This window comes from Augochlora pura, chromosome 10, assembly GCF_028453695.1.
Source record: "Augochlora pura isolate Apur16 chromosome 10, APUR_v2.2.1, whole genome shotgun sequence".
Classification (NCBI taxonomy): Eukaryota; Metazoa; Arthropoda; class Insecta; order Hymenoptera; family Halictidae; genus Augochlora; species Augochlora pura.
The window spans coordinates 24824088-24848676 of record NC_135781.1 but is presented as its reverse complement, the minus strand read 5'-3'; the positions used below and the strand labels follow the sequence as shown (position 1 = coordinate 24848676).

At 44.2% G+C, this 24589-nt stretch overlaps 2 protein-coding genes across 2 annotated transcripts; both read left to right on the top strand.

The window, feature by feature from the left end:
* The first annotated feature begins 8760 nt into the window (after positions 1 to 8760).
* On the top strand, positions 8761 to 10454 carry LOC144476154 (homeobox protein Nkx-2.3). The gene is made up of 3 exons (XM_078192786.1): positions 8761 to 9052; positions 9132 to 9220; positions 9702 to 10454. Exons 1-3 carry the CDS (start codon positions 8761 to 8763, stop codon positions 10452 to 10454), a joined length of 1134 nt encoding a protein of 377 aa, XP_078048912.1.
* A 7205-nt stretch (positions 10455 to 17659) lies between these two features.
* Positions 17660 to 23977, top strand: LOC144475914 (uncharacterized). Its single transcript, XM_078192332.1, has 3 exons — positions 17660 to 18559; positions 21896 to 22112; positions 23041 to 23977. Exons 1-3 carry the CDS (start codon positions 18070 to 18072, stop codon positions 23363 to 23365), a joined length of 1032 nt encoding a protein of 343 aa, XP_078048458.1. The 5' UTR covers positions 17660 to 18069; the 3' UTR covers positions 23366 to 23977.
* Positions 23978 to 24589: the final 612 nt, after the last annotated feature.

The following is a 24589-nucleotide window of genomic DNA, read 5'->3' as shown; positions in this document are numbered from 1 at the left end:
AATTTCCACCGACTTTCATCCTCACTGTTTTTTTTTTCAGTTTAGTTTCGAATTTGTTTTGGCGTTCAAGCAGAACGGTTTAATTATGCGAGTAACAAGAGGTCCGACTTTCAACCCCCTTAGCTATCATTTAGATGAAGAGTGATTAATTTTCTTTTTCCTTTAAAGTCAGACCTACAAGCGTACACACAGATTAATTGTAAATTTTTATATGGAAATATCTGATTTATCATTGGCCATGATAATCGTTTAATTAACTTCAAGATTCCCATTATGCAATCGCTGACAGGGATTTGGAAACGTAAAAATGCGATCGAAGTCGCCATCTGTGTCGACTCTTGAGCATTCGCTTCTCTCTGACAGAGCTTCAGTGGATAAAGTAGATTCCCCTGACCACCAAATTCCTGCAGGCAGATTTTACCTTCAGTGGACAAGTATCATCAGTGTTATTCACCGTCGATGAATTTTACCATCGAACATTTCGGTGGCAAATCTCAAGCCATAAAATTAAATCGCCGTAGAAATTTCCAATTTGAAAATTAGAATCGCAATAAAAATTTCGTATTTGAACATTTGAATCGTAACGGAAACTCTCAAATTCCCGATTTGAATATAAATTTTCCTTTCTAACATACTGCTGTTTATGTTTACGTAAACTTTGTGTGGTTTGCTACACGATTTATCAGTGAATAAAGATTTTTAACTTTGAATTTTCTCACATTCGGAACGTTCTGATTATTTTCTAGAAGGGACAATAATCACAAATGAAAAGATCCTATCTCCGCATCGATTTGAAGCATCAGGAAACGATTTAAGAGCCAGGGCACCGCGCTAAAAACGAAGGGAGTTTGTTGACACGAGATTCCTCCAGTAAGGTAACTCAAGCATGGGAGATATCTTCAAGTGCCAGCATAGACACGCTTTCCTTTTTTTTCTCACCGAAAGAAACGGCCCGAAGCGTGTCTTCGTTCGACGGGAAATTTATTAAAGGCCCTCGGCGTTCCGGTCTCTTGAAAATTACAGATTTTTTCCGGGAACTCTGGAAAATATACGAACTTCTGATCGACGCTCCGCGCGACGACTTCCTGTGGCAACTGCAATCGCTTTTGCCCAACTATCACATCCTGAAACTTTCACATTTTATTTTATTACTTTTGGAGACAATAATTATAAAAAAGTACCAAAGAGAAGTTATTACGTGTAGAAATGGCTCCTCTTCAATGAAATCATACATTTAATAGTCGTTTAGCTCTAAATAATCGTCCACTCTTTTAGAAGTGTGAAATGTTGAAGTTGAATTCGAAAACTTTCGTACTACCGAAGGTTCGGAAAGAATTGATTTGTACACCTAACAAAACATCCTACGATGCAAGGAGTCGAGAAAGACAACTATAATTTCCCAGCAGTAAATCAACAGCTAATTTGACGCCCACTAACGATTGTTTATACAAAGGGCCGAGGGTCTATCGGAGAGCAAATTACCGTTTACATTACGCGTTTGTTTTCTTGTTTAGATTATCTACGCGATGGGAATTTCCCAACGAAGAGTCGTCATAAATTCTGTCGCGTTAAGAACAATGGCGGTAGCTCTGTTCCCGCGTGTTCAACGTCGAAGATACGCCGAGGCCGCGGTGTGACGATTACCAGAACCCGCGAGATCATCCCTGTCTCAGTGTTTAAGTTTTGAACAACAAATAGAAGGCGTCCGATAGCGATCCAATTACCCGCATCTTCGCCGCCGCTACCGATGCCTGCAACCTTCGTACTCACGGTTATAAATAAGTTGCCGCGTAATGCGCTCCGTTCCCGCGCAATTAGCTGCTCCAATTACTTTCTCATTTCAATCCCTACGAAATCTCCAACACAGAACTCCTCTCATCGATTCCAACATTTTCCAAACAGTTTCATTTAACGCTAAAGAAAAACGACGATGTGATGATTTTTAAAATTTTGACCATTTTGTTTTTAACATATATAATTTCGATAATATTATACCCAAAAATATATGATAGCGGCAATATTGATTTTTATATATTTTTAAACCCTTGTACTATAATGACGAGTCAGTCTCGTGGTGAAGATTTTATGCAAGCTCTACTAAATATGAATATTATTAATTTTTTCTACGTCGAAGTAAAAATTAATTCTTCTGTTATCAAAGTATAGAAACGAAGGTAAATAAAGACAATACAGGAGAAAAAATTGTCTGATCCTATTAGGAAAATTATTAAGTAAGAATAAGTGGCAATCGTCAAAGCATCAAAGGAGCGATAGTGCAAGGGTTTAAGGATCGGATTTAGAACGTCTAGAATAAGATGAAATTCTAGATTTCATTACCAACAAACTGTACAGCGATTATTTTTGAAACTTTCATAATATTTTATACCGCATTCACGGAATAATCATTAATTTTTTCATTGAAAAATATTCATTACAAATAGCAATACAGACACATGTAATAATCTATCTCGTTGTTCTAGACACAACATTCTAAACGAAATTACTAGATCATAGCTAATCGTTCAATTATTAAACAAATGATACAAAAAAAGACAAACGAAAGGAAACACTAGTTTACAAGAATGATCAATCAATCAACGCATTCATCTGAAATAGAAAGCCGCTAAAACGTGTAGGATTAATAGGAATTACGTAGACTTCAATTTTTGTTAAACAATTGCAAAATTCTACGAGTCGTTTATCTGATTCAGAACCGTCTTAAAGAAAAGAAAAATTGTGCAGATTGTTTGTCAATTGTCAGAACGATTTGTCACGGAGGCAAGTGTCCTCGGGAAAAAAAATGGTCGCCAGGAAACGACGCATTCGAAAGAGGCAGGCAAAGATTCCAAGCGAACGCGGCTGCGTTTTCGGTTGCAATAGTGGAAATAAAACGAGGGATGCGTCCGTCTAGACATCCAGATCCACGCAATTGTCTGGGCCCACTCGTGAGAAAACGACGTAAGTCTTCCGAGCGGCGGGCCTAAGTGCAGAAACGTTCCGAGACGACGCGACGCGACCGTCTCCTCTCTTCGATACAATGGACGCACGGTCCCCTGTCGAACACTTGTCCGTCTTGTAATTCGTCCGACCCTCGATCTCTCAGTCCCGTTCATGTTTTTCTTTCCAAAACTGTTTTACGTCACTTGTCTTCCATTACGATTTTCCTCTGTTGGCAAACAAAATTTAGGGGTGCAATGGAAAAGAACGCATGTATACATTGAATCTCTAGATTGAAAAACTTCAGAAACTTTATGCGTTCATTTCTTTGTTAAACCATTGCCATACAAATGACATTTGATAGCACTAAATATTTTTTACTTCTTAATTTACTATCTCTGCAAGCTTAAAAAATAATTTCCGTGCAAATACTAACTGGACATGTTACTCGGATGATAATAGACTGTTAATGTTAATATACAGTGACATTAGAAACTCGTGACTTCTCAGAGTCGTCTATTTATATCTATAGATTATTAAAATATTTTTATTTTTATTTCATTATAATAAATATTTTTTTTATAGAGGTTCACAAGAATCTTTCATTATGCTTTCGTGGATAATGAAAAAGCACAGTGCATTCATTGCAACGAGGAGCTGCGATACTATCCTTTTTCATAAAATCTAATCTACCATTCACAGAATTCAGCGAAACATATGAAACGTTATCTTCCAAAACAAATCACTGGCTCCATGAGAGGTCGCAGTATCATGACGTCTATTCGGTGCAAATTATATGTATGCAAACTGGCGTCTCGAAGTCCGAGGCAGAATGGAAAGAAGTCGGAAGACTCTTTCCGGTCTCAATATACGCCTGCGAGGGTGCAGGATGAGCATTGTCTCATTGTTGGTCACGTAGTAAACGGTATAAGGAGAAACAGAAGACGTCCTGGTGGAAGAGCAGAGCCATTCGGTAAACGCCATGGGCGGCATCGGCCCCCCACGAACCCAGGGCAGAAGATACGTCGCCGTGCCACGGGATTTCTCTCTAAACTGTTCGTTCACGTACACTGTATACGGATAGGGCAGCCGACGGATACCCGTATGCGGCTGCCTAGACGCGAGGCGACGGCACAAAGGGCCCTTTTGTGCACCCGGGCCAGCGATGCACGGACCTGCGGTGCAACTGGACACCACATTGCGTTGCATCGGTTGCAACACTGATCCTTCGTTCGATCGGCCTCGTTACGTCGTTACACGCTGTTTCCAGACTGTCGCGTGACTAAGGATGTCGTCCTACCCAAGAATATCCTTCCGAAGGATTCGCTGCCACCGTGAGAACCGTTTTTTTTTCGAAAAGCTAGAACACTCGTCGCCAGTTCTGCCATTTCTAAAGCAGATGATCAACGTCGTCTACTATCGTTGAAGAAAATGGCAATTTGCATGAAACTGCATTAATGTGAAAATATCAACCTGGATTAATTTGCTCCCTCTGTTACTGATTGTATTTTTGGAGTCGCGTAAAATTACCGAAAGTCTTTCTTCCCATTAATCCTTTGCTGTATTATTGTCTTTTAAATTTAAGAAATGAACTACTATCGTCTTCATTGCTGGAATTAATTCAAATTTCCTTCTCCTTAATAATTCCTATAAGAAAAATAAAATTTATATTTGTTGTGTGTCACCGTTAAAACTTTTTTGTTTTTAGCAGCATTTTAGAAGGGAGTAGAAATTGATATTATCTACACATTTATAATTATTTTAATGTCGGACATAAAACCTAAAGTAAAGAAATAATTCAATCGAAAGTTTTAAAGTTGCATTAAATTTTCGTACGCTGTTCTAGGAGAGAACAAATTTTTTAATAAATTAAATATTTTAAAAATCACTTAATATATCCCATTTATGAAAAAAATGAATGTTTATGATACGGGGGAAATATTTAAGATTGTTTAAGGCACTTTTGAAGGCGGTCTTTTTTAAAAGGATGCTTTAAGTAAGGTTTCCGAGACATCGAAAAAATGTCGGCGGTCTTGCTCCCAAGATCGGGAATTTGTTTAAAAATTCAGAGCCTCTGGATCGCGGCGGCTTCACACGAGGCTGGCCCTCCAGACGCCGGCGCCGCTTTCCCACAATTAAGAAGGCGCCTTGGTATCTCTTGGCGCCTACCATGCACCGTCACGCATTCACGCACGCGCCGCTTCTGTGTAATTGCGTGTACGTTCAACGAGACTGGCCGTGAAATAATAAACATAAGTGTCAGCCGTGAAGGGTTAATCCATTCAGTTCAATGGCGACAATGCTCGATGTTCGCCTTGTTAATCCGGAACTCGGATCAACGTGATCGCGAGATTTCGAAAACCGGTGCTACCTCTTTGGCAATTCAGTCTTCGATTTCCGAATCGCCGAAAAAATATTGAACGTGCGTCATTATTGGTTACAACGTTTCTCGGTTGGCTGATCGCTCGTTCATGTGACCAACGACACGAGAAACTGGTAGTCTACGAGATTAAATTTGAGTGCGTCGTAAACGTAAATTGAAAACCTCTGAGTATCTCCTCTAAAAAGACTCTTGTGCCACTAGGGTTAATTGGAGCACCAAAAGAGCAAATGAGTAATCCACTCTTTTTTTCGAGGATACACTTTACGATTCTAAAGCCTCCGCGGTCTTGTCGAATTGACTTCCATTGCCCAATATTACATCGAATATCAAAAGTACAGTTCAGAAATACTGAAAATATTTTCCGAGCACCTGAACGCGAACCGTTCGAGCTACGAAAATTTATGCAAAAGTTCAAAACAGGATGATAGCACTCACGGGTGGGGGGCAATTTTTTTGGATCCCAGGCCCGACGCCGAGCGTCAAGAGTTCCCGTCCCGTCGGGTCGGTTCAAAACGCGCGTCTGGAGAATGTTACTTCGGACTCGTCGATCTCGCAGACAGAAAGGGAAAAACCTCCGTGGAATTCGACATAGTTCGCCGAGGAAAACGGATTTTTCTATTTTTCTTGCCAACCCCGTTTACGAGCGATCCAGCCCCGAAATCGACACCCTACGATGACGGGTTCCGTCATTTCGACGTCTGCACGGACGTCTGACAGCGATCGCTGTTCCGTCAGGATTTATAGAATTTCAGAAAGAATAATAATAAAATGCTACGCGGTCGGCCGCACCGAATATAGAATCGGCGGAAACGAAAATAGGCTAATAAAATGATAGAGGGCGTCGGTTAAGCGGAACACGATTTAATCGCCGGTTTTAGAAGCCTCGTCCGCGGTTCTCTGGATTGGTTCGGTTGTTGTAGCATAGGCGGGTCTTCGGTCTTCTCCTCCCCAGCCTTACTCACCGCGTTATGGCTGTCTCGACGCAAAAACAGATTTGCCATCGCTTTAATCGACGCTGCACTTCCGATCCTCGTAATTATTATGCGCCGCGGGCTTGTATTTTGCTGTCCGGTGGCGTGGACCAGCGATCCTTCGTCTGGATACAATTTTTGACACTGGACACTCTTTACGCGACGATTTTATTTACATAATTTGCTTGATCGGACCATTCGTAGTCCGAAATGAACGCGGATATAAAATTGAATGTTAAAGGTCTTCAGTTATTTTCCTCAGCGATGCGCACAGATTCGATATTAGGATTCTAGTCAGTCGTTGATGCAGCTTTAGAAAAATCAACGTACTGAGTTAAATTGCAATGCGGAGAGCCATCTATGCATTTCTATACTTTTTATTTCTTAACCCCTTGCACTATAATAACGAGTCTGAGTTGTAGTGATGATTTTATGCAAGCGCTACTAAATATGAATATTATTCTTTTCTTCTACGTCGAAGTAAAGATAAATTCTTCTGTTATTAAGGTATAGAAACGAAGGTAAATAAAGACAAAGTTATTAAGTACGAATAAGTGGTAATCGTCATAGCATGAAAGGAGCGATAGTTCAAGGGGTTAATGAACAGAAATTAGGTATTTGCTGTTCATTCGGCACTTTGTTTATCTCCGAGCACAATGAATAAATTATACAGTCTACTTTCCAACATACGAGACTATCCAATTAATTTAACAAGCGACTTAAGTCAATTTTTAGATTTAATATTTTCCAATCACATTTAATTTTATATTTTATCTGATTTCCTTTTCATATTTTCAGTTAATGCTGATAGTGGCTTACATAAAAGAATTATAACCATTGTTTTTGTTATTCCATTTTATAGAAGTTTTAATTCATCCTTCATTATCCACGAATCAACTTCTTCGATTTACATTAATTTACACCATCTCTGCTTTCAACGACTTATATAAGTTTAGCTCTTTAAACTCGAAATCATTTTAACTGCAAGACCACAATAATCTTTCTAAGCTACTGTATTTCCATCTCATAGTTATGGTGCATCTTATGCATATTAATCGAATTGCGACATTATTTCATTTTCTTGTGCGATTCATAAATGCCGTAAAATTTCCTCAATTGTTCTCGAATTCGTGAACAAAAATGGACAAATTGGAGCAGCGCATTTTTATAGTTGTTAACAATCAACAACTATAAGAACGAGACGTGAGGATCGAATAATCATATATTCTCTTTATAAATTCTCCATTTTTATTTACAAACTGAAGAATAGTTGGGAAGAATTTACTGTATTAATTGATGATATGAATGTGTTGAAGTGTATGCTAATACACTAATCGCGATATCCTTTTCATAGACCATGTACTTGTTTTATGTCTTCAGACACGTGGTTAATCAGACAAGTACATGTTATAACCATTGTACTACACGATGTTCTCACTTCTTGCTCCGATAAAGGGGTACATTAGTCTTTAATAAAAATGAAATATAACATTCAGGATATTCGGCCGCTATGTATGTATACATTTGCGGCGATATTCTATGTCCCCGTGTGTTCATTCTTCACGTTATACAGATACTTAAAATGTAAACACGTTCAATACAGAATAGCTTTCAAAATTCTCCCATTTTAATTGTCATTGTCACCTCGAGAGTTGAAATCCTCGAGAAAGGCCTAAAATCTTCGAGTAAACACCTAGCGTGCCGAGAGTGGCGGGGGCCGCGTGGGGCGAATTAAAGTCTCCAATCAGGAGGAGACTTATCGAAGCTCGGCCACCCCGAGCAGCCATGCAACCACGAGCGTGGGTGTGCTGGTAAAAATGTTGGCTGGAACACGCTGCCAGTGGTGGGCACATGGACGTGCACATGTACGTACACACGGACAAGCGCGCAGCTAGCTCGAGAGGAATCGTCGGTGGTGGTGTCCGGGCACCACGAGACGAGACCAACGTTTGACTCCCTCGGAAGAGCAAGTCGACATTAGACGTCTGCCCTCCGGCCTGATCGTTCAACCGTGACCACCCCCGAGCGTAGAATGCGGTCAGTTTGACGTTTAACTGTCACTCGTAGCTAGTAAAAGCCATCCGCGGCGAGTATCAACCAGCTCGTAACCAGCTCGCCTTCGACTTTTATAGCCCTGACAGTGCGCGGCTCGTGTTTATTGCATTACGAGTGCAATTAACTTCGAAAACACTGTCGGTGGGACCCTCGAGTACGATCGTTGACAATCCGTCGGGACCGTGAAATTACTATCGTTGTCGAAGACTTGAAACGTCTAGCTGCCGATTTCGGACTGACTTTGCAATAGTTCGATGGTGTCGTGAATGGATGTTTCAAGAATAGTTCGTCGTAGTTCAAGTGGTTTTCGAGAACGGAAGAGTTTAGTGAGCTGTACAGGTGTGGAAGTCGGTGCCAGGTGACCGGGAAAAGTTGGTGATTTATTTTGAAGAGGTCGCGAAGACATGTATTAGGATGTTGTCCTCTGCGATCTCCGGTACCCCGTTCAGTGTTCGCGACATTCTTAGCGACGATCAGCAGCTCGGCGCCATGGATTGCTATTCCGCCGCGCATCATCAGCATCAGCTACAACAGCAACACGTCCCCCAAGATTTCTACAATTACGTCGCGCCGGAGAATCAATGGGAGTTCGAGAAATTCAAGGAGCAGTCGATGCCGGCTTACCCCCATTATCCCGATTTGAACCATGTTCATCAGCTGAACCAAATCGCACCGACGTATCAGGAACCGCCAGTCACCGAAGACGGTATGTAATGGTCCTCGACAACCCATTTCGGGTACAATCTATTCTTTACGATGGTGGTGATCAAATGGTGGTCTCGCAGGTAATGTTGTCACGTCGAGCAAAACGGAGCTGAGGAAGAATCAGTCCGGGAAGAGGACGAAGCGGAAGCCGAGGGTGCTGTTCTCTCAGGTGAGCAATCGTGAGCAAGCGTTCGACAAAATAGGGTGTATTTCGAAGAAAATTCTAAACCTCTTTTGATCTCTCCTTTGCTAAACTCAAGCTTAAAAACCGTAGTGACAGTAGCAGTGGTAAACGTTTATTTTACTTACTTTTCAATCTATGAATGAGGGTGTACATTTTTGTTTTTTGGAGCGTGAGTCCCGTAATATGACGACGTCAAATAATTTACAACGTATTTGTTATACGAAAAAATGTTTCAGGTAGAATTTGCAAGGCTTCTAGAGGGACATATAGTATTGTAATGAGTTTTAAGTAGAACGATTAATATTTCTTCTCCATTTCGGAGAAAACGTCGAATTCTCCATAAAAAAAAGTATTGCACTAAGTAGGGTATTTGTACGATTTTACTACTTTTTAATTTCCTTATTTTCTCTTCATATTTGCCGCGTTTCACCAACTTCTATACGAACTTTGTAATCATTTCTTCCAGGCACAAGTTTACGAGTTGGAGCAAAGATTCAAGCAGCAGAGATACCTAAGTGCTCCCGAACGAGAATTGTTAGCGCAAACCCTAAAACTGACCAGCACGCAGGTGAAGATCTGGTTCCAGAACCGCCGGTACAAGAACAAGCGTGCCAGGATCGAGGACGCGGAGAAATTGCAAGCGCAGAACGTGAAGAACCACCAGTCGCTGAAGAAGATCACCGTGCCGGTGCTGATCAAGGACGGGAAAATGAACCTGCAGGACTCGTACAACCCCGCGATCGGGCCCTACTGGTCGAACATGAGACCCGAGCTGACGGTGACGATGCAGCCGGACTTCCGGATGAACGAAATCCGCGTGAGTCCCGAGTTCAGGCAGAACAGCGCGGAGCCGGTCAGCCCTGAGTTCAAGACGGAGATGAGCTCGGACATCAGCGGGAAATCGAGCTTGAGCGGCGATCTACAGTCCAGACAGCACGCTGTGGTTGCAGATGATTATAGGAATAATTTGGCGATCGATTGCCAGCGGCAAATCAAAACCGAGTACAAAGACAACGAGGTCTCTCCGTTCCCCGATATGAAGAACATGGCGACGGACGCAAAGCAGCTGATGAGCGACGGCAGAGCAATGATGGAAATCGCGGGCACCGATTACGGGTTCGCGAACTACTTCGGCTCGGCTAATTACCAGATGCAGTATGTTAATTACATGGAACAGGTACAGATGCCCATGGAGCAGAATCTCCAACGACTGTGGTAATGTCGAACGAAAAATCGGAAGGAAAGGTGTCCGTGCTCTGGAATCGTGACAAAGTGTTGTACAAGACACAGTTGGTGGGATAGATAAATTGATCGTAATCTGTACAAACAATCCACAGAGTAACCGCAGAGATCCACGGAGTTCGATGGATCAACGTTGACTTCGCGTATTATTTTTTTAACGAACGAACCGCGTCGGCGAGTGTCCAACCACGTTACCAATTAGATAGCCAAAGAGTAATCGAGGATTTTCGAAGTAATCCGGTAGCTTTAAGTTTAGCGTAGTTAGTCTTAAGGCCGTGCTATTGGCAGCTGTGTTTCTTTTTCTTTCATTTTAGTTAGCTAAGGTATTTCCCTTCGAAATAGCGACGCGCCGCTCGAGAGGCCCGGAAACCGCTTCAAGTGCTGTTCCCCGTAATTCATCGTTTTCTTTTTTCTAGCGTTCTCCCTATCTTCGAGACACTTTGCCGGAATTGTAAAAGTCCGCCGTGGTAATTTTGCGATGGAAATTGTTGACGATCTACAGCCGGCTACCGATTAATCGAAGGATGCGATCTCAAGCGCGAATTGTACTCTCCTGTCGCGCGAACGCGTCGCGTCGCACGGGAGAACGAGACAAATGACAATAAAGTATTAAGTTTTATTCTTACCAACCGTTCTGTTCCTTCTCCCGAAAATTGATTTCTTCGCCCAAATAAAGAAAATTGACGGCTACTTCGTGCAGACAAGTTATCGATTTAATAATGATTTTCATTGAGATTAATAAGTTTTACTATCAATTCAAATTCAGAAGAGTATTAAGCACCATTTTTATCGAGCAGATTGCGAATCGTATTCTACGGTTTTCGTAGAAAAATTAATTCGAATTCGAGGTCGACAGGATCGCGCACGGTTTTTGCGTGTGACGGCGAACTGATTTTTCCTCAGAGGAGCAAGGAAATTCGACATGACGGTCCGTTCCGATAAAACAAAAATATGGCGAAATGGCATTTATAAATAGGTGAGTTCTGACAGCTTGAGCGAAGCCATGGGCGCCTTTTAGGTTATCGCGCGAGCACGACGGGTCATCTGGCAGTCAAGTGCCTTCACATAGACGATCCGCGTCGGTGTAATCGTTGTTCATGGTGCTACTGGTGCCATAAAGGGCCATGGGAACAAGCTGATAAAAATGTCGGTGCCGATATTAGCCCTGGCTCGCGTGGTCTTTCCCATGTACGCCGACAGACCACCCTCGCAGAGAAAACGACTCCGCCTCTGTGCACCTGTATGCACCTGTATGCAGCTGCATACACTTGCGTGCACTTGTTGCTCGGAATCGAAATTTATCTGTGTGTGCTCCAGAAGCTGCACTGGCTAGAACAGTCACCTAAATTTAACTCTGAAGATTAGATCGTTCTAGTAATCGATTCGCTTCCTGTTGAATTTTTTAAATTAGGATAAATAAAATGAGTGATTAAATTGTTGGAATAGTTTGAGAAAACGTTGGTTCAATTGTTTACATGTTCAGAGGAATGCTTAATGAAGTGATCTTATTCGTTAGAATGATGCGACGGAATCTCGACAGCGCGATCTCGAAATCGCGTCGACGTTCCGTGCTAAATTCTTGACACCACCCGCGCCCGAACATCCTCCTGAAAGCCCCATTAGGATATCGTGTATTCGCATAATCAATCACGAGACATTAAACGTTGAAATTCGATCCTATTTGCCTGCCGGCGAACGGGAACCGTCGGGGCTAGGTGAATCTATGGAAGGCTAATGCTGTTCAAATAGACATACTCGCGTGCACATGCACGACACGGCTCTCAATCATTCGGACTCATTTGCGCGCGAACGTGTTTTTTACGAGGTTCATTAATCACGCTGCGTCCGCTGGCCAACGGACCGTACAAAGATCTCTAATCTGAAATTATAAATATTTATCGTAACGGTTAAGGTTGCGATTAGGAACAGTAATTGTCTCGTGGGAAGGTATTAAAATGAGATTCGTAACTTTATTCGAAGAATATCCGCCTACCGATTTAGAGCGTGACATAGCAATGCGTGAATGCGCATTGAACGACGCGTAATATGGCATCATAGAAACCTAATTATAGCTGCAATAAGATTCTCTGTTAATTTCCATGTATATTTTTGACGGATGTTGTCCAGGAGTACATGTTGCAACATTCATTCACTCACTTCCCTCTTTTGCGATAAAACTTTTTCGATGTGTTGAAGGGTGCAGGTCGAGCGATTAGGGAAGAGAGAAATCTAAGAACAAGAAAACATATTTATTTACACTAATGTATGATCTATACATTCCGATAGAATTTTTGAAACTAATTTTTTATCGTAAGAAGCGAACGATACGTGATCAATTATTTTAATTCAGAGAATTAATAAAACCGCCAACAATCGACATCATCGGTATTTCAGAACCGATGAATTTTGGTGCTGCTTGTGCGCCAGGAACCTACATGATCTGAAGCAGGAAAGACGCAAGCACGAACCATATGCGCGACATACTTCGTCTACCGCTCTACCTTGTCTGTAAGACAGTTCCAGATGAAATCTGCTTTACCAGCATTAGCAAACGTCTGGAGCATGGTTATCGATCTCGTGAATTCGTTCGTCAGCGCACCCTAGGATTCAAGGAGCAGGAAGATGACTTCCGGTTCTCGTCAATGTCTCAATTCTCGATTCAACTACGCATATAATCATACCATTATTTTATTATACCAGAGCGTCATTAGGATTCCAATAGATACTTATTACTATATTATTCTTGGTTGTAATTCAAGCTTGAAATTATATCTAAGATGATCCTAATTCATTTTATTTCACTTAATTTTTGGAACAAAGATAGTGTAATTGATTCCCCGGAAACGCGAGATCAAAAATAGTAGCACTGTCATTCACCTTTTAAATCCTCATTACTGCTAGAGCCGGCGGCTACAAACGTCTGAAAATAGTTTCTAATAAACCAGCGAATCCACAAACTACCGGTAGCACTGAATGAACAGGAACTCGTGATGTCATTTTTAAACCGCATCAACTTGAATACACTGTAACTTAAAGACTACCGATGGAGCTTGAAAAAGATTAATAGATCCGAGAAATTCTTGTTCACTCGTCGTCTTATTTTCCACTTCCGCTCTTCGATAATCTGTAAATTTACCTACGGCAAATGCAAAATTAAGATTGCGTATAAGAATTTATACAAAATAAAGATTAATTGAGAATAACAAAAAATACACTCGAAATGAAAATGTCTTTCCTGTTTCAATAGTTTCATAAGTTCTATATAGTGTAATAACATTCTCAAATTATTCGAATGTCTTGAGAATTTTCTTTTTTCACCTAATAATTTTTTGCAAACAAGCAATAAAATTTGCAGCGAAACTCAATCGAATAAAACATCCATCAAAAACTTGGCGCAACATGTTTTATGAAAAAAAGACAGAAGAAAGTAGTGACTGTTAAAAAATTTACGTAAACATTAAATTTCGCAAGTATTCTCCGATCACAATCAATCATTCATCCGATTAATACGGATGCTTATAGAATGAGTGATTTTACAAGACGAATTACAAGAAGATTCATTGAAACGTTGGTGTAAGGAAGGGTAAAAGAGAAGGTAAACGAAGAGAGGATGAAAGCAGCAGCGTGGGAGGAGAGAGGAGGAGGCAGCAACAGAAGAAGAAGAAGAAGAAGACGAAGACGAAGAAGAAGTAAATGAGCGAGAGCGGTGGCGGCAGCATATACTAAGCACTAATATTACATCTCCGGACTGACAGACGTGCGGACTTTAAAACCCAAGACTAACAAACAGTTAGCAGTCATCCGGTCTTCTTGTTTTTATATTCTTATGCCCGCCCATAGAGCGCACGCACCGCTCACGGCTCCTTCGTTACTTTCGTTGTCGTCGTACGCCGGTTCACGAATTTCCTGTCGATCTTCGGGGAACCGGCCGACGAAATTTTTACCCTTCGATTCGTCTTCTTGCTTCTCGTGACACTGCCAAAAAGAGAACCCAGTCTAAACGTATCACTAAAACGGACGTTGCGATTTAAGCTTCATCCTTTGAATTTCGGTTTAAAGTTTTCTCTTAAACACCGAATCGCTTCAGACTAATTTCTCGAATTCGGTTACTGCAATTTATTCCTAGAACGACAGTTCTACGATTTAGCAAGAAACAAGCGCGTCAACACAAGTAATGTCGTTAATTTACCATCCCCCGACGATCACCGAGTGTTTAGAGAATTTTCTGATCCCGCGGATCGAGCTCGCGGCAATCCTATTTATAAACCCGGCCGGCGAAAGAACGATTTTGGGTCGATTATCGTAACGAGCCCCGCAGTCGATAGTCGAAAGTGGCTGTGTACGATTCGTCTTGCTGCTTCGATATTTCCAGCGATTGCTCAACCCGCGAACGATCGCGGGGGAGAAAAGAAATATCCGAGTGGCGGAATCGAACTCGTAAGAAAGCGAATCGGCGGACCAAAGTGCAGTTGAATTGGGGAAGGGGGGACGGTGGAGGGTGGCGAGGGGTCGGAGGACAGGGTGACGCGGTCTCCGGTCTCGTTCGAGGGCAACTGAAATAAGGTATAATTTTCCGCGCCAATTAAGGTCTTTAAGAATTGCGACCAATTGAGCGGGAGGGTCAGAGCTTAGCTTTAGGGGAGAGTTGTACCGTCATCCCCCTATAATTTATTATTGATTAGATCGAATCGAGAAAAAGACCGACCGAAGACGAGATCTCCGCGGCAGTCTTAAAGCTTCCGATGCTCTCCTTTTCTCCCGCGGGGTGGGGTAGCGCTCGGTAGGGAAATGGTGGCGGCCGTTTTCCGGTTCGATTACTCGCCACCTGCTAATTGCCTCCACCTACTTTCTTATGCCGAAGAATCGCATTTGGAAAAGCGGCAAAAGTCCTCGAGACGCGTTGATCAAGATCCAAGGAGATCAAAACAAACAAGACTGAAAAATTAGACGACCGAGGAGCAAAAGGATATCGATTTTGAGCATCTTAAAAATGCTCGGAACATCGCAAGTTAAAGGATCTAAAAATGCGAGGGCTTCTTCTTGTTAATTATTTCACGGCTATTTCGTCTAGAATGAGAAAAATGAGACACTCGGTCGAACGACAGGGATTGCCAAGGAACAGCAGAGATGGCGGGGAATAATTTCCTCGTCGATATCCGGAACGCGCGAGGCCATCATCGGACCAAGTGAGGCGCGAAGATCCACGCTCCTGTGGTTCACACTTAATTAAACCGCCATAGGAACTCGGCTGCCAGCACGTGGCGGACAATGCTGCAAGTCTTTAGCGGCGATTGTTATGTAAAGCACACCCTATATATGCACCGTGGCAGTTTCCTCTCGACTCGACTCGACTCGACTCGATACGAGACCAAGTGTACGTAGAGCCTGCTGCCCTGTCCCGGTCTACGTACATCACGGCCGGAGGAACTTTTTGAAAGGATTAGACGACGATTCAGAGCGAACGAGTTGCGGGAAATCGCGATTTCGGAGCCACCCCTCGCCCCAGGCAGCGACTCCAAGTAGTCGGAAAGTAAGAGAAACGTGTCGATTCTTCGGTTCCGGGATAATGGAACCCGTGGATAATTTGACTCGAGCCGTAGGGCGTTCGAAAGTTTCCGGCGAGACTGTACCTCGAATCTGTAGGCTTCGTTCGGGAAGAAGATTGTTGGGGCAATTATTCGATTCCTCGTTACTATCCCTTCCTAATTACTGCTTTCTCGAGCGCCGGCCTACTCTTGGATACGACTTATTTCAACGGTCCCGGGGTGTGAAAAATTAGGGGTGCGTGGATCTCTAAGCAAGCCTCCTTTTAAATTAAAATTACCTCAGCCACAAATGCAATTCTTGCTAGCAAGAAGTAGATGTTACGATAGGATGCTTTACAAATTGTCTATAAATTTTTCAACAATAATCAGCAATTTCTCTAGAGATCCGAAAACACGATGATAAATCGCCCGAGAAATTTGTCCAGCTATCAAGTCTCGCGCGAGCCCTTCCGTGCCCAGCACCCGATCAGGATTTCCTCGCTGGCAAATACTTGATCGAAGTAGCACTCCCTGGAGGAAACGGTTCGTCGCACGCGATACCAGAAAGACGTCTCTCGCCCCTTCGCCGCGACGACGGCAACCCCTCCGCGCTCCGACCCTGAAAAAATACGCGGAAAGATCCCACTCCCGGCCGCCGTTAGCCGTCATCCCGACGAGCAGCGACTTCGTGGAACCGTCGATTGGCTCGGTCGGAAAAGCGGTGTCGCGAGAATAGACGTCGATTGGTCGTAGGGCGAGGCTTGCGTCCTGACGGGAGCGTCGCCGGCCGTCGCGCCTCCAACCTGGAGGTCGCGTGGAGGCTCCACCTACGCCGCGGCCCGCGAAACTCGAATTCCTTGCTGATAAAGACCTTCCGAAACATCTTGCTTCTTCGCGGAGCTGAGCGATGTCTTTCGACATTCAAAAAAACCTTACTCGATTATGGATTTTCTCTCGAGATGTCGATTCGAAAATGGGAAACGAAAGGAGAAAAGGAATGGGATGAGTAAATGTAAGTTGTATTATCGTGAGTGGTAGTATAATGCTGATGTTTTCAAAGAGTTGACTTCCTTTCGGACAAGAAGTTTTACCTGATTTTGATTCGAAAACGAAAGGCGAATCGAGAATGCAAAGGTTGAACTGAGACCAAGTAAATGATGTTCAGGAATGTGGACAATCGAATTTATCGAAATTAATGACTATTCTCTGTGGATATATTGGAGCTTATTGTATAAATTATTACAAAAGGTTCTCCATTCCAAGTGAGGAAGCATACAGTCGCTCTATAGAGCATGAATCTATATAAAAAATAAATGCCTGGTTTATACAATGTATCTTTGAAAGAACGACCGCGGTGTTCGGGTTCGGTATTCAAAGGACCGTGGGGGTCGAAGGGGTTGCGAGGAGGCCCGGAAAAAGCGTGTCGCGGCGCGATGTCGTGACATGGTGGTGGAAGAAGATCGCTGCGAGTCGCGGTCGTGTCGCGATCGACAGGGAACGGAGGGATGATTGGTGGGGCTGGCCGGCATAGAAGGGGAAGATGGTCTGGGCGGGGGCGAAGGAAGCCTCGGCTGAAGTGGCCGCGGACTAATTCGAAAAATAAGTCGTCCGCGCGCGCGACAAGCACACTTGACCGAAGCACACTCGTCGCGGAAGGGTGCGGGCCTCGAGTGCTCGCGGACGACAATTAATAAATCGGCGACCGGTGCCGAATAGATTACGCGGACGAGGAAGCTCGAGGCGCGAGACGCGAAACACGAGTCAGTCGTGTCGTGGCTCCGACAGAACGTGGTTCACAGTAAACCGGGCTCCGAGTCCTCGAGCTCGCTTCCCTCGTGTTCAAGGATTACGTCGCGGAGCAATTTCGAGGAAGACGTCGTCGAGATAGGACAGTGATCGATTCGGTATCGGAGATGTTGCTCGATGATCGTGTGCGTCGGTCTTCGCGGAGGATATCGCGCGGTTGCTGAGACGATGCTTCGGCTGTGAATGGTAGAAAGTGAGTCAGAGACTGTGGAATAAAACGACGGAGAGCCTTTCGAGGAGTGTTCCGAGAAGATCGAAGACATGTCCAGCCGGGAGGAGACGATGGACGAGGAAAAGCGCAGCGAAGCATCGCCGAGACCCTCTCAGCTGACTCCTTTCAGCATCGCGGACATCCTTAGCAGAAGGACCTCCTGCTCCAGTCACGAGCAACGTTCTCCAGAGCTGGAGGATCCGCAGACCGCGTCGTTTGCGAAGAAACGCAGGGAGTACGAGTGCCTGGAGAACGAGCACCGAGAAGGACACTCGGACCAGGATCAGAGCCAGATGACGAGATTCCCCAGGCTGTCCTCGCCCGATCTGAGCGTGGCCAGGGAGCTGGACATCCTCACACGTAACCTCGTGCACGCGAACATTTCGAACTTCGGCACCATCCCTCACCTGGCACAGGGCACCTTCAAGCACCTCGAGACCCTGGGCAACATGGCCGCCTACCAGCCGGTGAAGGACACGAGGGAGGCTTCGCAGAGGCAACAGGACGAGGCGTTGGATATGAGCAAGAACAAATATCTGGGTGAGCAGAAAACGACTTCCGTTCGCTGTGAACAACGACGATCGGTGTCTATAAATACATAGTGAACAAACACTCGGCTCGATTGTCACCGAATTGCTTTCTTTCGAAGCGCAGATTGCGTTATCGGGAAAATCGCGATTCTTATCGGGAGTACGGAAAAAATCCTTGTTTCCGCGATAACTAGTCGATTATGGCATCGACATTGTCATTAGAGCGGTATTCGATTAGATCAAGGGCAGCTGATAACACGGTGCATTATTGTTTATATCAGAGAGATATACTTCAGGGGAGGACGCAGGTGAAGTGTTTGTCGATACAACTTTGTTTTCTTGCTTATCGCGGCGGCGATGAGCAATTGCTACTCGGGTGGGACAATGTGTCACTTTGACGAGCTTCTTTGAACCGTATACATAAACGATCGCGACGCGATCTCCGCGAGATACGATTTCATGTAGGAAAAATGAACGAAAGTCAGCGGAAGGTAGATTAACGGAAAGCCGACGAGTTGGGCGAGTGACCAGGGCACTTGGATAGCCTCTGCCGGGCGAGACAGCCTCCCTTCTGGGAGATCGTGTGTCTGCCACGAGGATGTACGCTTAAGAGATCATTTAGCCCGGTATCCCTGTAACAGCCGAGCTTTTCAAGAGTTTTTTTCAGTTAACCCGAGCGCAGATAACGTGATCGAATGTAATTTTAGTAGCATAAGTGGTGCTCGACCCGGCAGACGTCACAAGTGGCCGGCACTCTACTTCTTGCACTTGTTCGATCCCCGGGGCCACACTGTTGCGCACTGTCTCGAGCCGGCCGAGGATCCACGGGATCGGAAGCAAAAACAGATTTAGATCAAGGTTACCGAGCCGACCGATTCCGTGGAATCGCGTTTTTTTCACAGAGGATCGGTCAGATTCGATCGATTGGCGACGCAAGCTGCGAATGCGAAGTTCACGGTCAAAGCGGGTCTTCCGGTCGACTATTGCTCGTTTCGCGGTAGAATCGCAGGAAAGCAGCAATTAACGCTCCCTGGTGGCTCGGGCTGTTTCCTCAGCGACGATTCTTCGGCCTTTTCACCTAGCGGGGGTGGATAGACGCGGGCACGAGCTGGCACCGTTTCAAGGTTCGCTACGAACCCCTTTGCCAGCCCGGAATATCACTTAATACGGTAATGGACAGCGGCAATCGGGGCTACACTAGAACCCCGCTGTTTCCTTTCCTCATTAATCTTCGGTCACTTTACAATTCGCGCCTGTGCTGGCTTCTATCGATACGATCGACCTGGCATTATTATTTTAACGAATCTCAATCATATCCGATATTAAGAGAATTTATGTTCGCGATGGAATCGAAAGTGTGTGCAGATAATTATTATTTTCTCTCGAGGCCGAGGGTCGTGCGGAAGCTAAGCGAGTTGTTTGGACCCCCTGCGAACGATAATATTTCATTCGTCCAGTGGTTAAGGCCCATATCAATGTATTTGAGAATTGAGCAGCTTCAGAAGGTACGAAGGGTCATCTCGGTGTAATCGGAGTGAGAACAAACGGCACTTGCTCCTCTCGAACACTCTCGATGTAGGACGCGTAGGTTGTTTGACGAGCGTCAGAGGAGGGACGCATTAGCCGGACGAGATGGCATGGAGTTGACGTCGAAAGTGATCAAATATAGATCTCTCTAAATGCTTCGAGTCCCCCCATCGGCCGCTGCCGATAAACATTGACGCAGGATCACGGACAAAATAATTATGATCTCAGCCGGGGATATTCGAATATTCAGTTTTTTTCATCGGCCCTCGATGAATCGCTGAACGCTCCCACTACCGGCCACGGTCTGTCTTCTATAATTCGGGAGAGGAACATCTCCGGAACATTCCTGGAACTATAATTGTGGGGTCTTTAAGTTGTTAACTACCAACGGTAAAGAGTAACGTCGAGAATTAGATGTATTAGTTTAAACGTTGCTAGGATCGTTTCGCTGCTCTCAGTTATTAAGTAATGTATTAACTCTGAAATGGTACCTCGATCCTCGGTTTTGTTAACGTGTTTAAAATTAAATAAATAGTGGTACATTTACGATATAAAATGTCTTTATTATACGGAGCGTAAGGTATACTTTATCAAAAGGGAAAATGCGTCTTCTCGTATCTCTGGACGGTTATGTTAGGCCCTGCAAACCAAAGCCTTGAGATCAATTATTGAAACATACTTATACCTGTCATTAATTTGTAGATGGTTCTAGAAACAGTGTATCGTGTTCGCTTCGAGACGATAAGTTCACTGCAGTTAAATGTTGACAACGTTTTGGTACTCTTGAATCTTTTCAACATTACCATTCAGAATTGACTGCACTTCTCCTGTTATATACTTTGTAACAAGATACCGTAAGCGCATTAAATATGTATGAACGATTTGCTGTACCTTGGCAAAATGTTAAAATCAAAATTTAAAGTAACTAAAACGTTCCCAGAACCTTTCGATCGAACGATATCTCGATATCCATGGTCCTGTGTCCATTTCGAATTTCAAGAATGATTTCTCACGACAATCCGAGTACGATGCACGATTGGAGCGTCGGAGAAGTCTCGATGAAACAAAGTCGCAGACACGGGGGTGCAAGTAGAATTTTAGGACGGATGGGCGCGCGATTGCACTCCGATGCGACCGGTTAAACTTAGAGGAGAATTACCGTGGAACAGGAGCGTAAACATGTCGGAGTAGCGAGTGCACGTGTTAATGTTTGAACGAGACATCAAACGCAGCCGGAACTCTCTTTCTCTCGGGCCCTCTCTCTCTCTCTCTCTCTCTCTCTCTCTCTCTCTCTCTCTCTCTCTCTCTCTCTCTCTCTCTCTCTCTCTCTCTCTCTCTCTCTCTCTCTCTCCCTCTCTCCGTCGCTCTCGGATCGTCCGCCGCTCCTATGGCTGTCCGAGGATGGTTACTCGCTCGTTGGTCCACCTCCGGCTGCATCCCTCTCCCCGTGCCGGCCTAAAACGTTTGATTTACGATCGCGGTAGATCATCGGCTCCCGATCCGCGCGTTTGTTTGCTCGGGAATTTCGAAAACCGCGATCTTTGGCTGCTCTTCGCGATTCCGCTCCCGAACGAACTAACACCGCCATCCTCGAATTTGTAAACGGATTTCGGCTTCTGCTCGAATTCGAGTAGGATCGGAGGCAAGACACTTCCGAGGATAATTAGCTCTTCGAGGATAGCCGGCTCGAGATGATTTACAGTTGCCCGGGTATCGAAAACAGCGAACCACGGGTAGCCGAGCCGGTCTCTAGATTCCGCGGCGAAATCCACAGAGTTTCGTAGACTGATTTCCAGTGGGTTTTTCATGGCGTTTGCAGAGGACACGGAGGAGGACATGTACGAGGCGCAGAATCACGGTCAGAATCTCCAGAGCAGAAAGAAGCGCAGCAGGGCTGCGTTCTCCCACGCCCAGGTCTACGAGCTCGAGAGAAGATTCGCCGCGCAGAAATATTTGTCGGGCCCGGAAAGGGCGGACCTAGCTCGCGGATTGAAGCTGACGGAGACTCAAGTCAAGATCTGGTTCCAAAATAGACGGTAAGCGACAGATCTTCAAAGATAGAGGTCTCCTTTTAACTAATTCGAGGCCGATCGCACACCTAGCGCGCGTTGCAGTTTCGAAGCGAGAAAACGAACGGTTCTCGAAATGTGGCTAGCTTTGAGTGGGTACGGTTAGCTTTGAAATCATCTGTCGAAGGGCCTTCCTGTGCGATCTACTAAATGCGAATGTTATTAATTCCTCCTGAAACGATATAGAAGCCTTCGGTTAACAAAGTCTAGGGATGAAAACATACGAAAACAGTTAGGAAGCAAGAATTGTTTCGCTCTATCCGGGAATTTATTGCCCTGTTAATCCAGAAATTCATTCAAAACACATTTTTAAAATATCAAAAAAGGCGTCACGACCAATTGAGTTGTCTTCCCGGTGTGATAAAATCTGCAAAGAAGTGCTTCACAACGCAATTGCGAAAGAAATTTTAGCTCAAGGATTTAACCCTTTGGCTACGGCAGACTTTGACACGCATCGGCCGTACGGTACGATACCAATTCACTCGCGACGTCCACTGGGTACGGCGATGTTTTTCGTTAGACACGCATTTCTGAAGAAGTATATTAAAATATTCAAAACACCGAATTCTATTACATTAGATCAATATTACTTGAAGTGAATATTAATTTTAAGTTTTTTTTTTATAATATTTAATAATGAAATTTAATAATAAACGGGCGAGACAGGCGAAATTTGATCTGGACGCCTATTGGCGCCTACAGTACCAGGAAGCCAACATGTGTCGGGCGCCAATAGGCGCCAACAGTAGTCAAAGGGTTAATAAAGGGATTCGAGGGTACCCCGAGCCGAGTCTTTGAGAACGATCAAGTTGAAGAGACGTGTTTCATGCTTTCGCGAAGCTTCGGGCGCGACATCGACGAAATCGCACTAATCGTAGGGGTGGTTCGGTTGCAGATACAAGACCAAGAGACGACAACAGCAGGAGCTGGGCGCGCTGGTTAATTCCGGAAACGCGAGGCGCGTGGCGGTGCGCGTCCTCGTGCACCCGGACGAGCATTTGAGGGGATTGCCACTTCGTGGTTCCGGGCAACTTCCCGGGCAAATGTCGGGCCCGCAAATTCATCCGGCGAACAAAGCGCTCGGCGGTTTCCCGTACTACTGCCTCCCCTATCATCCCCTGCTCTGCCCGCCCCTTCACTCCGCTCATATTCAGGTGCAAAACACGATCGCGCCGGACCTCGATCCCAGCCAGCTCTCGAAAATCACCGACGAGAAATGAACCGGTGAATTTTACCGGACGGGGATCGAACGTTCTCGTCCCGCCGCCGTCGAAACGCCACGATCGATGCTCGTCCTGTACGGGGGACACGCGTCTCTTTTTTCACTTTCGATCTGGTCGCGTTAAGCTAGTCCATTCGCCACTGTTCCGCGGCGTTTTCTTCGTTAGGATCAGGGATTGAAAAATTTCCAAGAATAATCAACCTGGGTACATCGGCTATGACTGAAACAGTTACAAATAAATCTTTATGCAAAATAAAAATTCGTTTGGGTAATTGTTTAAAACTGGGATTGGTTAACAACGCATTTCCTCGTTTGATAGTTTTAATCGATTGAAAATAATGTAACGATACTTTTAAATTCTTTCAATGTTTTTCATTATTCTGTATTTCTTTTATCAATATCTCATCACTCTTATAAGTAGACTACAGATCTTCGTGCGAGATAAAAGTTGTCTAACTCGATTCTAAAATAAATAGAATTCTTCCTTTAATAATCTTAATCAGTAGAGAAGAGTACATTGATATTCTTAAATACATTTAATCTCTTTGTAATTTGTTCGACAGACTCGTTTCTATCATAAATTATTGTGTTATACCGGTTCCATAATCGTTATTTTTCGGTTCTGAGTTTTGTTTATGCGTTTCGATTATAATTTCATTTTACGTAACAAATATCTATGTAGTCCTAGTAGTCCCAGAACTTGTCAACAAAAATGGAGAATTTGGAAAAAGGAAATACAATTATATAAATTCGTGATTCGTTTTTATAGTTGTGACAACGAGCGACTTTAAAAACGAGTCATGAGGCTCGAATCCATTTTTGTTTAGAAACTGAGAGACAACTGAAAAGAATTTACTACATTTCCTTTAGGTATTAAAAATGTAGATTCTATGCTTGTCGGATCTATGCCCGACCAAGCGTTTTCGTTTTCCAAGACAGTCAGAACCGAAAACTGTTTTCAATCCCTGGTTACAATCGTCGCTTCGTTTCGGGTAGGCAGCGAACCAACGAGAGTACAGAACCCTGGGAGACGCTATGATCTTTGTTAATGAGCTTCGGGATTGCTTCTTAGCGCCATTTTGTTGAGCACTGGCAACCTTCGGTCAGGAACTGAGGATTATTTCAACTGTAAGTACTCGACGAGAACAGCGGCTCTCGAGGATTCGTTAAGCGACGGTACAGATCGAATATTGCTAGTGTGCATTTAGCCAGAGACATTGAC

Excerpts from the sequence above, each read along its gene's own strand:
- LOC144476154 (XM_078192786.1), top strand. The coding sequence starts at position 8,761 with ATGTTGTCCTCTGCGATCTCCGGTACCCCGTTCAGTGTTCGCGACATT. Across the intron at positions 9,053-9,131 it reads ACCGCCAGTCACCGAAGACG|GTAATGTTGTCACGTCGAGC; the intron begins GTATGTAATGGT and ends GTGGTCTCGCAG. Across the intron at positions 9,221-9,701 it reads CGAGGGTGCTGTTCTCTCAG|GCACAAGTTTACGAGTTGGA; the intron begins GTGAGCAATCGT and ends CATTTCTTCCAG.
- LOC144475914 (XM_078192332.1), top strand. The coding sequence starts at position 18,070 with ATGTCCAGCCGGGAGGAGACGATGGACGAGGAAAAGCGCAGCGAAGCA. Across the intron at positions 18,560-21,895 it reads GAGCAAGAACAAATATCTGG|AGGACACGGAGGAGGACATG; the intron begins GTGAGCAGAAAA and ends TGGCGTTTGCAG. Across the intron at positions 22,113-23,040 it reads ATCTGGTTCCAAAATAGACG|ATACAAGACCAAGAGACGAC; the intron begins GTAAGCGACAGA and ends GTTCGGTTGCAG.